The 12696-nt window shown below is 39.2% G+C and overlaps 1 protein-coding gene across 1 annotated transcript; it reads left to right on the top strand.

The window, feature by feature from the left end:
• Positions 1-605: 605 nt before the first annotated feature.
• Positions 606-3267, top strand: LOC148009503 (uncharacterized). The gene is made up of 4 exons (XM_087673031.1): positions 606-992; positions 1119-1166; positions 1647-1786; positions 1986-3267. The coding sequence occupies exons 1-4, from the start codon at positions 749-751 to the stop codon at positions 2412-2414; spliced, it is 861 nt and encodes a 286-aa protein (XP_087529157.1). The 5' UTR covers positions 606-748; the 3' UTR covers positions 2415-3267.
• The last annotated feature ends 9429 nt before the right edge of the window (positions 3268-12696 follow it).

Consider the following 12696-nt stretch of genomic DNA (forward strand, 5'->3'; position numbering starts at 1 on the left):
TCTCTCTCTCTCTCTCTCTCTCTCTCTCTCTCTCTCTCTCTCTCTCTCTCTCTCTCTCTCTCTCTCTCTCTCGTAATTTCATTAATTACTAGCTCTCTTAGACTCTCCCTCTCTATAATGAGCATGCATGTTATGGGGAGGCTCAAGCGAGGGTTGAGCCGACGGCATTTCCAATAATAATAGTTAAGATTAAGATTAATTTCTCTCAATGAATTTTCCTGTGATGTAGGCTTGGGAGAAATTCTAAACATGCCATATAGGCTTGGGAGCTTGGAGGCTCAATGTTTACCATCAATTCATCTCTCTTAAAAAATAGAAAATGTAATTTTGAAAATCAAAACAAAAACTTGTATCTTCAGAATTTGTAGGTTTTCTTTCAAGGCTTTCAACGCATTTAGAAAATATAACTAAAATGGACTCGTCTTATCTATTTGAAAACCTTATGTTGAAAAGGAATGTTGACAATAGCCTGGTGAAAATTGTTCCAAACTCCTTACGAGATGGGGGATGAGCCTCATGCATTGGCTTATGTTTCACATGCAAACTAGGGCTTATACGTTGGAAAGGACGTGGTGATACGAACGGTCTCTCTCTCTCTCTCTCTCTCTCTCTCTCTCTCTCTGCCCCGAGGGACTATCATGATCAGTATCGGGCCGACTGGCCGAGCAATTCCTGATGAATGTATAGACAGCTTTGGGACGATAGGTCACATCGTAACTGAAGTCCTGCGTGGTCGTGCAAATTAGTCATGGCGGCTGCAGCAAATCGATCTCACGATGGCGCAGCGGATGCGAATGTGCGTCATAATAATATTCAGCCAGCCTCATCAAGGAAGGGGCAGCCCAATCACGCTATCAAGAATATGGGGCATGACAGCATGTTCTCTGCCAAAATCGACCCCGTCTCGCGCAACGCCATCTGGAAAGAGCACTGCCTGAAAGAAGACGCCCAACTCAAGCTCTCCACTGAGTTCTCCGTCAACCCCAACACACGTAACGGAACTAAATTAACGATCCATTTCACGATCATTAATCAATATGACTGCTCTTTTATCTCGAATCAGTTATATGAAGCCCTCCTTACATGTGCCAGTAACATGTATCTGTGCATCTGTGCAGTGATCTACATTCCCGAGAAGCCTAACAGATACAAGCCTTCAGTCACTCGTAAGTACACACAGAATGTGACTTGTATTTGAACAAAACTAGCTAGTAGCTGCACAAGACGTCTGTGACATTTCCCATGTAAGAAAAAGGGCCTTTCCCTTCTTTTTCCGTTCAGCGACTGTTGAGCGTCATGAGCTTCCACTTCAGAGGCGGCGCATAACCTAGCCAAGAACAAGCTCTTTTCCTTAGTTTCCCCAGGCTCTAGTGTTCAACATCATGCGCTTGTAATGGAGAGACACCACATACCTAGCTAGGTGGGATTCGAGGCAGGGGCTGCCAGCTTGGGGTGGGGGGGCCATCATTGCCTACCCCGACCACACCTAGCTTCTGAGTATACAATGCCTCTCTTGCAAAAGCTCGTGATGTTATTGTAATTCACAATGTGGGAATCTGTCTGAAGTTTTCTTGTGTTTGGCACAGCAGTAGTGAGCTCTCCATTGAAATTTTAAGTCATATATGTGCGCCATTCAACACCTGCAGTTGCACTTGATGAAATAGCGGAGGCAAAGCAACTATTGGCTGCCATATGTATGTCCAAAGACATGGATATGGTGCCACCTGACAAGTATGAAGTGCCCCAAACGTCTGCCCAAGAGTATGGTTGGTGCAGTCGGCCTCTCGTATGTCTCCCAACTCACGAACATACAATAAATCATCTCAGCACACAAGAGAGTTAGGGTTTAAATACAGATATTGGCCAGTTACACAGTCTTAATTTTACTTGGAAAAGTTGAGTTTTAAATCTAAGACCATATTAACCACACCTATAATAAGACAGGCGCATGCATGATTGATTCAGTATAAACTCGTGATTTACAGGTGGAAACTGATCCATTTTTCAATTTTCCGCACAAGGGTTGTGCAATTACAAAGTTTGCAGCTGCTTACGAGGAGTGCATGCACAGGTCTCCTTATGCAAGGAGGAATCCTGTGGATCAACATGTGGCCAAGACTAGTGGGATTGACTACGCACATGCAGGAGTAAACACGAGCCGTATCGGGAGCCCAAGCGTGGCTAGCTCAGCCCAAGCAAGTAGCATCAATTCAAGGGTAGCTAAGAATTACATAGGTAATAGTAAGCTCCCGCCACTCCCACCAGATACAGCTGCAGGTGCTACGTCTGCACCTGCACCAGCTAGTGTAGCAGTACCTCCTCTGAATGCGAATGCAGCGACGTCTAACATAACGGCCCCTGCGCCTCCACAAGCGCCAACGTTGTCAGATCAGCCAATTCATAACAATAACTAGCTTGTCATGCCATGCAGAGTACCATCACTAACCTAATGTTATCGGCGGCCTTTCAATGTGTTTTCTTGCACTTGATCAAGACGGGTACTGTTCTCTAGAAATATAAGCTATAGTTATCAGCTTTGCATCAGCGCACTTCTTTAATCCAGTGGTAGATCTTGCATTGATCGTGAACGTGCAAGCATTACTTCATCATTAATTGTCATGGCAATACTCAATTGATTAATATTAGCTATCATACACCAGCCCTCTCTATGGTAACATCTCGCTCTTCTTTCACATAAAAGAAATATCCCTATATGTCAACATCCATCTTCACTTACCTAGAGAACATCGATATTCACTCCAACATACCCATGTACATACATTCGATAGTCACCCAAGCACTACAACCATGCCAGCCTAGAATTAGATGCTTCAAACCTATTTTTGGCTAAAACTAGGTGTGTATAACACCATTTAAGGAAAAAATTGTGCACTGTTTTGAGTGTGCCTTTAGTAATCACAAAAGGACTATCATAATATGGCTACACTAGATGCGTTCTAAACCTCCTTGGTGAAAACGATCAATAGAGCTCCTCTTTCTCCCCTATTCCCGAGTCGTCCACTTTATAGAACATGTACAATACCACGTGAGTTCAAAAGAAATGATATTATATTTAGTAAAATTTACAAGATTACATGTACAAAAGGGATTTTTAAATTGCAATTTGAAAAAAAATTGTAAGTTTAGTAAAGCAAACGGCATCATTTTAAGGCATTATAACATGTAAAGAAAGGGTATTTCTTAATATCTTTTGAACGCACGTTATATAGATGATTTCTTATAGGTGGACTCCCCGGGCCCCTATTTTGTTGATATTTTTGGGGCTAATGGGAGTTTTTGTTGTCTACATTTGCCTCATGAAAACATCTCAAATCTCTCTCTACTTAACCATTTTCATCAATAATTTTAGAGGAAACAAAAAATGATACTAACCGAAAAGTCTAAGGTTTTATAATTGTCAAAGATTAACAAACGTAAAATCACCCATCAAGAGTAGCTTGGCTTTTGCTTGGACAAGAAACAAGTGAGTTTAAGCCTCGTTTAAGCAATGTTGATTAGCATAAAGTAATGCCCCACTAGCAATGTAGATTTGATAAAGTTTAACATTTCATGTTGCTTTCGTATAGCCAAAGTGGATAAGACCAAGTGTGAAGGAGAATGTAAGCTTGCGTAAAGCACATCACATCCGAGAGTGCATCAATATAGGAAGCTTCATGCTCAAGTTACTATCCAACTTATGTGTCAAAATATTGACTTCAGCTCAAAGTAATCATCTCTTAGAGACTTATATCAGCACAAGGTCAACATATTTGGTACATACTATAGACCATTTTTCAAGTCTAGAGTGGAGACCTTTAGATGTGGTAGTTGAGAAAGATGTTATTCTTTAAGGGTTTTGTTGAAAAAGCCCAAGAGGACATAGAGAAGTTCCTCAAACCACCCCAACTCAAGTGTATCCTCAAAGACTGAGATTTTAACATATAGTGACTTTTTTTTTTAAGTATATTCTCATCAACATTAAAGGTACCAGTTGGTATAAGAAGCTAGATGATATAATGAGGTGACTAACTCCCATGCTAGAATTATTGGCAAAGTTTAAATAATCTAAGAAGGCAAAAGACCTATAGATACCCTTAAAGCCTTCAAGAAAGATCAATTCTTTTGACAAATTCATAGGTTGGATTCAATATATTTGGGGTCAATGGATTCATATTTCTACTCCTCCTAATGCAAATATGTAAGATTTGACACTTCAAGTTGATGTGGTTAAAATGAGGTATCTGGAGAGGACAATAAATCTAATGTTGAGGAAAATACTTGCATAAAAGTCAAATGTATATAAAGAAGCCCTTCTAGAAGCTACTAAGATCAAAATCTCAACTTTATGGTACTTATGATAATACCTATAATTAGGCCAAACATGCCTAAAAATAGTTCAAATTCTTAGAGGAGGCTAATGATAAGAGTAGTAAATGGACAAGAAAGATAGAACTATGGTGGTCAAATATGCCATTTAACTCTCATCACTAGTTAAACCAATCTTCATATACTTCTAACAAAAAGTTGCACATTTTTGTCTCTTTGAGGAAATATTCCATACTTGATTTGTTATATTTAACCTCTATTTCTCTAAACTGTAATGCCTTTGATGTAACTATTTAGAAAGGCTTTCTAACATTTCATGTCTTTTAGTTTACTTATATTTAAAGGTCAACGAACTAAAACTTTCTCCTCAACTAGGAGTTCAAAGCTCAAAAACATATGTTCAAGTCATTTAGGTATTCAAGTCAAAGATGCTTGAAGATATTCAAAGCTCAATGAAGATTAGAAGAATATGTAGGCAACTTAGGTTATTATGGTTCACACTACTTCTTGTTTTATGATTATAGAGGGAGCAATTGAGGCTATAATAGAGACCAACTACAAGAAGAATGCCTTGGTCTTGCAACTGTTGTGGTATTGTAAGGACATCATGCATATGAATGTAGGAACAAGCATGCACATATACACTCAAGGAAGATTTGCAAAGAAATTATGCTTAAAAGATCAACCACATGGTGATGATCTACTAGTGAATGCATCGTGGCATCTTGTGTGCCATTTATGTTTTCTCAAGTGTATTCCAAATTCCAATGTGCTCCCAATAGTCCATCTAATGAGTTGGTGGACACACTTTTCCTACCCATCAACTACATTGATTTGGTCATGTGCATAATAAATTTTTGAAATGAATTTTTAAAACATCAAGGTTGCACCTATAAGAAATCATCTATATAACGTGCATTCAAAGGATATTATGAAATACCCTTTCTTTACATGCTATAAGATCATAAAATGACCCCTTTTACTTTACTAAACTTAAGAATTTTTTTCAAATTGTAATTAAAAACCCCCTTTTGTAAATATAATCTTGTGAAGTTTACTAAATAAGATACCCTTTCTTTTGAACTCATATGGTACCTTACATGTTTTATAAGGTGTACCCCCAAACCATAATTCTTTACCAATGAGGTAATTCTTGATGCAAAACTTCCTTGCATGATAATCATTCTTGGTTAGCTTTTTGCCTATGATCACACTTACATTTATGCTTTCCAAAGACATAGTTTCCAACTAAATTTGAGCACCAACAAATCAAGGAAAAGTACTATATGTGTGCTTCTATGTACATAGTACATCCACTACTGAATGGTAGACATATGGGTGTATGACTTATGCAATTTTTTTTCGTGTTCACTTCAAGTGAGTCATCTATCCAATTTTTTCCTTATTTATGAAAGCAAGTGCCTCTTCCTAACCTTCAAGGATTCTTCTTAGCTATGGCTACTATTTGCTCTTCAATGGTTGAGTTCTTTGTTTGCACAACTATTCAATCTCTTTGAGCATAGACATTTTGCAAGTGAAAAGATTCATCAACCCACTCCACCCTAATGGGCTACTTTGATACCATGTCAAGAATGTAACATAGGTATACACTACAACAAAAAGGCTCCATAGACATGCTTGTAGACGCAATATTTGAACTGTGAAAAAAAATGTCGGGCATGTTTATTACCGTGTCTACCTCTGCGTCTACAGTGTCGCGTCTAAAAGCACGCTTATAGTCAGAGTTACACGCCCACGTAGACGTGCATATAGACGCGCGTATTGATGCACTACGTAAATATATAATCATATTTATAAAAAAGTGGATATATTCATATTGTGCATCTATACACGCGTGTATCTACACGTCTAAAAAGCGTTTACTCTGCAATTTTTTGACGAGAATAGACACGCATTTATCCTGCAATTTAGACACGTTGATAGACGCGCAAAACAGAGATATAAAATAAAAAACCAAAGAGCATGTGGCTTTGCAAGCCACATGCTCTCTGGTTTTCTTTCCCCCCATCAACATCAAATTGTATGCTTAGGGGAAATAGAGAAAGATTATTTCAAAGATTGGATACTAAAAACAAAACAATGTATGTAGAACACGAAATTTCATATATATAGATGAAATATTTTTACATTATGAGTTCTAGTACTTGTGACCTCAAGCATGGTCATGGTCACAAGCACTAGCTGAAAGTAATATATATCAAAAATGAAAATTACAAGCTAAGGGGATGCATGCATGCATGGGGCTCCTCTATATCTCCTCAGAAGAGGCATCATCATCGCTACCACCACCGCTGCCTGTGCCGCTGCCGTTGCCGCCACCGCTACTGCTAGTCCCCCCTTCGCTGTCCTCAACTGCATCAGGGTTCGCCTACACAAAGGATTAAGGTATATAAATACCATTACAAACAATAAATTAGAGTTATCTATACTTTTCATGTAAAAAATAAAACATACCTCTTCTGGTGGTGAAATCCTTATGGCGTGATTATATTGCTTCTTCGTGATGAGTCCCTCCTCGTAGAAATGCTGCCAAGTGGACGCCCGGTTATGACCTCGATGGTAACCTACCTCTCTAGGAGTAGGCATCCTACCAACGATATGATACTACAAAACAATTTGAACATACAACGTATTAAAACACACTACATAATGAAGTGAAACAAATTATAAAATTTAAATTTTTTTTTTAAACAAATAATACTTACAAACTCAGCCTCCCATGACTCCCTACCACCCGATCCATAATGCGACGATCCCATGGTTGCCATCTGGATACGTCGCGCCTCTGCATGCTGACGACTTGTCATTTTCTCTACTACTCTCTTCTTGGCCTCTTTCCACTCCTTGTGGTGGCAATTGGGTGGTTGGCCATATCCAGGGCGCCCCTGCTCTTGTCTCCGCAGTGACTCCTTGGCGCGCGTCATAAGGTGAGACCTCTTGTTATGAAGCGCATCTCTCACCTTTGACCGTCCCCAATCATCCGAGAATCGTGAATTCTCGGGATTAGGGTACCTTCTATGTACTGCCCACAGCACCTCTTGCCACAAACCATTTTTTTGGTGCTTAAAGGGAATCATGCAATCTTTTTATGTGGCATGCACGACACTCCTCAAGTAGGCTATCTCTTCCCTCCCCTCAGAGTCATGCAAGATACCACCAACATTAGTGACAGAGTAGTACATTTGTGAAGGCTCACCTCTCTCATTTTCCAGTGAGGGTGATCAAGAGCCACCACCTAGGCAACCCCCACAAAGCCCTCGACCTCCTCATCCTCCCACACGACTCTTCCTCCTCCCTCGACGGGCACTACCCTCTACCTCACTCGATACACATGCTTCTGCAGATGCACATGCTTCGGCCGATCCATGTACCTCAGCTAATCCCTATGTAGGCAAAGATGTGATAGATGTCCTAGACATCACACTGAAAACCTCCTCTGTAGTGGGAGGGCAACCAAGATAATTGGTCATCTCCCCCATGAATTGCTCCTTGTTGAATGGGGTGCTGGAGGATCCAGGACTCCACATCTACACAAGAAAAATCATATTACCCTGTGCAGATAAAACATATTACATTCTGCATCTATATCTGCGTCTCTGTGTGCGTCTATCAGCGTGTCTATTTCCACGTCTATACCTACGTCTACACTGCCATCTGGACGCGCTGATAGACGCGCACAGTCGGACCATTTCTTTTCAAACTTGGTTAAAAAACGTGCAAAAAAACCTCCATAAGTAGAAGTGGCGTACAAAGCAAAGCTACTTATGGAGGAACTGAGAGTAAAACTTGGGTACTGCTACTGCAACCTCTATCAGTAAGTGCTACTACCATATTCTGACTACTACTCCAGGATACCATGAGGCTTACAAGCAAGAGTTCAGTGATCGAACTCTGTTATGGCCAAACACCAAACACATCTTAATTATTTATCTAATATTTTATTATTTTTGTGGGAACTTTTCCTTAGGGAATCATGTAAGTAGTCCTGTTTACTCACTCATGGGAAGGAAATGTAATTGCAATGCATGGATGGTCTGCCATGCCGTTGAGAACTGGTACCATGTAGCTGAAGCATGTTTGCTTTGATTATCTGCCTGCAAGGCCAAAATCATATCTGTCTGTGTTGGAGCTTGACAAGCCCATGTGCAGCACTGCAGGTCAGAACAGAGAAAGGGGGGGGGGGGGGGGGGGGGCAGGACACAGGCTAGTGAAAAGAAAACTCCACCCCCCCCCCCTTGTTTGTTTATTACCAAGTGGAAAAGCCTACTGTCCCAAGCAGAGTGAGCACAGTGATCTGAGCTCAGGACAGATTCTTACTTGGACATGTGCTTAGGACCCGTTTTTTAATTCTAAATTTTGTATGTTAGTACATCTGTTAAACATTTATAGTGAGATATCGTATTACGTGTCGGCAACTCGGAAGTACCGTCCAGTGTGTTTTAAAATAAGGTCTATGGAGAATAATTCCCGAGGCCGAGGGGTGATAAATCGATAATAAGCAATTTGGAGTAGTTCCTTCCTACTAATGTATAGGATTTTGACTAGACTGCAAATCCAGGATACGTAGCTGTCAAATGAACCGAGGAAGAGTTTTGTGGAGGGTCGTCATCGTTCCACTCCCGCCCCATTTTTTTGGTGCTTAAAGGGAATCATGCAATCTTTGTATGTGGCATGCACGACACTCCTCAAGTAGGCTATCACTTCCCTCCCCTCAGAGTCATGCAAGATACCACCAACATCAGTGACTGAGTAGTACATTTGTGGAGGCTCACCTCTCTCATTTTCCGGTGAGGGTGATCGAGAGCCACCACCTAGGCAACCCCCACAAAGCCCTCAACCTCCTCATCCTCCCACACGACTCTTCCTCCTCCCTCGACGGGCACTACCCTCTACCTCACTCGATACACATGCTTCTGCAGATGCACATGCTTTGGCTGATCCATGTACCTCAGCTAATCCCTATGTAGGCAAAGATGTGATAGATGTCCTAGACATCACACTGAAAACCTCCTCTGTAGTGGGAGGGCAACCAAGATAATTGGTCATCTCCCCCACGAATTGCTCCTTGTTGAATGGGGTGCTGGAGGATCCAGGACTCCACATCTACACAAGAAAAATCATATTACCCTGTGCAGATAAAACATATTACATTCTGCGTCTATATCTGCGTCTCTGTGTGCGTCTGTCAGCGCGTCTATTTCCACGTCTATACCTACGTCTACACTGCCATCTGGACGCGCTGATAGACGCGCACAGTCGGACCATTTCTTTTCAAACTTGGTTAAAAAACGTGCAAAAAAACCTCCATAAGTAGCTGTGCTTTGTACGCCTCCACAAGCACCAACGTTGTCAGATCAGCCAATGAATAACAATAACTAGCTTGTCATGCCATGCAGAGTACCATCACTAACCTAATGTTATCGGCGGCCTTTCAATGTGTTTTCTTGCACTTGATCAAGACGGGTACTGTTCTCTAGAAATATAAGCTATAGTTATCAGCTTTGCATCAGCGCACTTCTTTAATCCAATGGTAGATCTTGCATTGATCGTGAACGTACAAGCATTACTTCATCATTAATTGTCATGGCAATACTCAATTGATGAATATTAGCTATCATACACTAGCCCTCTCTATGGTAACATCTCGCTCTTCTTTCACATAAAAGAAATATCCCTCTATGTCAACATCCATCTTCACTTACCTAGAGAACATCGATATTCACTCCAACATTCCCATGTACATACATTCGATAGTCACCCAAGCACTACAACCATGCCAGCCTAGAATTAGATGCTTCAAACCTATTTTTGGCTAAAACTAGGTGTGTATAACACCATTTAAGGAAAAAATTGTGCATTGTTTTGAGTGTGCCTTTAGTAATCACAAAAGGACTATCATAATATGGCTACACTAGATGCGTTCTAAACCTCCTTGGTGAAAACAATCAATAGACCTCCCCTTTCTCCCCTATTCCCGAGTCGTCCACTTTATAGAACATGTACAATACCACGTGAGTTCAAAAGAAATGATATTATATTTAGTAAAATTTACAAGATTACATGTACAAAAGGGATTTTTAAATTGCAATTTGAAAAAAATTTGTAAGTTTAGTAAAGCAAACGGCATCATTTTAAGGCCTTATAACATGTAAAGAAAGGGTATTTCTTAATATCTTTTGAACGCACGTTATATAGATAATTTCTTATAGGTGGACTCCCCGGGCCCCTATTTTGTTAATATTTTTGGGGCTACTGGGAGTTTTTTGTTGTCTACATTTGCCTTATGAAAACATCTCAAATCTCTATCTACTTAACCATTTTCATCAATAATTTTAGAGGAAACAAAAAATAATACTAATCGAAAAGTCTAAGGTTTTATAATTGTCAAAGATTAACGGACGTAAAATCACCCATCAAGAGTAGCTTGGCTTTTGCTTGGACAAGAAACAAGTGAGTTTAAGCAATGTTGATTACCATAAAGTAATGCCCCACTAGCAATGTAGATTTGATAAAGTTCAACATTTCATGTTGCTTTCTTATAGCCAAAGTGGATAAGACCAAGTGTGAAGGAGAATGTCAGCTTGCATAAAGCACATCACATCCAAGAGCACATCAATATAGGAAGCTTCATGCTCAAGTTACTATCCAACTTATGTGTCAAAATATTGACTTCAGCTCAAAGTAATCATCTCTTAGAGACTTATATCACTACAAGGTCAACATATTTGGTACATACCATAGACCATTTTTCAAGTCTAGAGTGGAGACCTTTAGATGTGGTAGTTGAGACAGATGTTATTCTTTAAGGGTTTTGTTGAGACAGAGTGGAGACCTTTAGATGTGGTAGTTGAGACAGATGTTATTCTTTAAGGGTTTTGTTGAAAAAGCCCAAGAGGACATAGAGAAGTTCCTCAAACCACTCCAACTCAAGTGTATCCTCAAAGACTAAGATTTTAACATACAAGACTTTGTTTTTTTAAAGTATATTCTCATCAACATTAAAGGTACTAGTTGGTATAAGAAGTTAGATGATATAATGAGGTGACTAACTCCCATGCTAGAATTATTGGCAAAGCTTAAATAATCTAAGAAGGCAAATGACCTATAGATACCCTTAAAGCCTTCAAGAAAGATCAATTCTTTTGACAAATTCAAAGGTTGGATTCAATATATTTGGGGGACTCAATGAATTCATATTTCTACTCCTCCTAATGCAAATATGTATGATTTGACACTTCAAGTTGATGTGATTAAAATGAGGTATCTAGAGAGGACAATAAATCTAATGTTGAGGAAAATAATTGCATAAAAGCCAAATGTATATGAAGAAGTCCTTCTAGAAGCTACTAAGATCAAAATCTCAACTTTATGGTACTTATGATAATACCTATAATTAGGCCAAACATGCCTAAAAATAGTTCAAATTCTTAAAGGAGGCTAATGATAAGAGTAGTAAATGGACAAGTAAGATAGAACTATGGTGGTCAAATATGCCATTTAACTCTCATCACTAGTTTAACCAATCTTCATATACTTCTAACAAAAAGTTGCACATTTTTATCTCTTTGAGAAAATATTCCATACTTGATTTGTTATATTTAACCTCTATTTCTCTAAACTTTAATGCCTTTGATATATCTATTTAGAAAGGCTGTCTAACCTTTCATGTCTTTTAGTTTACTTATATTTAAAGGTCAACAAACTAAAACTTTCTCTCCTCAACTAGGAATTCAAAGCTCAAAAACATATATTCTAGTCATTTAGGTATTCAATTCAAAGATGCTTGAAGATATTCAAAGCTCAATGAAGATTAGAAGAATATGTAGGCAGCTTAGGTTATAATGGTTCATGCTACTTCTTGTGTTATGAATACAGGGGGAGCAATTGAGGCTATAATAGAGACCAACTACAAGAAGAAGATCTTGGTCTTGCAACTATTGTGGTATTGTAGGACATTATGCATATGAATGTAGGAACAAGCATGCACATATACACTCAAGGAAGATTTGCAAAGAAATTATGCTCAAAAGATCAACCACATGGTGATGATCTACTAGTGAATGCATCGTGGCGTCTTGTGTGCCATTTATGTTTACTCAAGTGTATTCCAAATACCAATGTGCTCCCAATAGTCCATCTAATGAGTTGGACACACTTTTCCTACCCAACAACTACATTGATTTGGTCATGTGCATAATAATTTCTTGAAATGAATTTTTAAAATATCAAGGTTGCACCTATAAAAAATCATCTATATAACGTGCATTCAAAGGATATTATGAAATACCCTTTCTTTACATGCTATAAGATCATAAAATGACCCCTTTTACTTTACTAAACTTAAGAATT

Source organism: Lygodium microphyllum, chromosome 30 (assembly GCF_053477565.2).
Source record: "Lygodium microphyllum isolate KBCC chromosome 30, Lygodium_microphyllum_v1.1.10, whole genome shotgun sequence".
NCBI classification, from domain to species: Eukaryota; Viridiplantae; Streptophyta; class Polypodiopsida; order Schizaeales; family Lygodiaceae; genus Lygodium; species Lygodium microphyllum.

Coding starts and splice junctions, on each gene's coding strand:
- LOC148009503 (XM_087673031.1), top strand. CDS start 749: ATGGCGGCTGCAGCAAATCGATCTCACGATGGCGCAGCGGATGCGAAT. Junction 1,167..1,646: donor ATACAAGCCTTCAGTCACTC/GTAAGTACACAC, acceptor CAACACCTGCAG/TTGCACTTGATGAAATAGCG. Junction 1,787..1,985: donor GTTGGTGCAGTCGGCCTCTC/GTATGTCTCCCA, acceptor CGTGATTTACAG/GTGGAAACTGATCCATTTTT.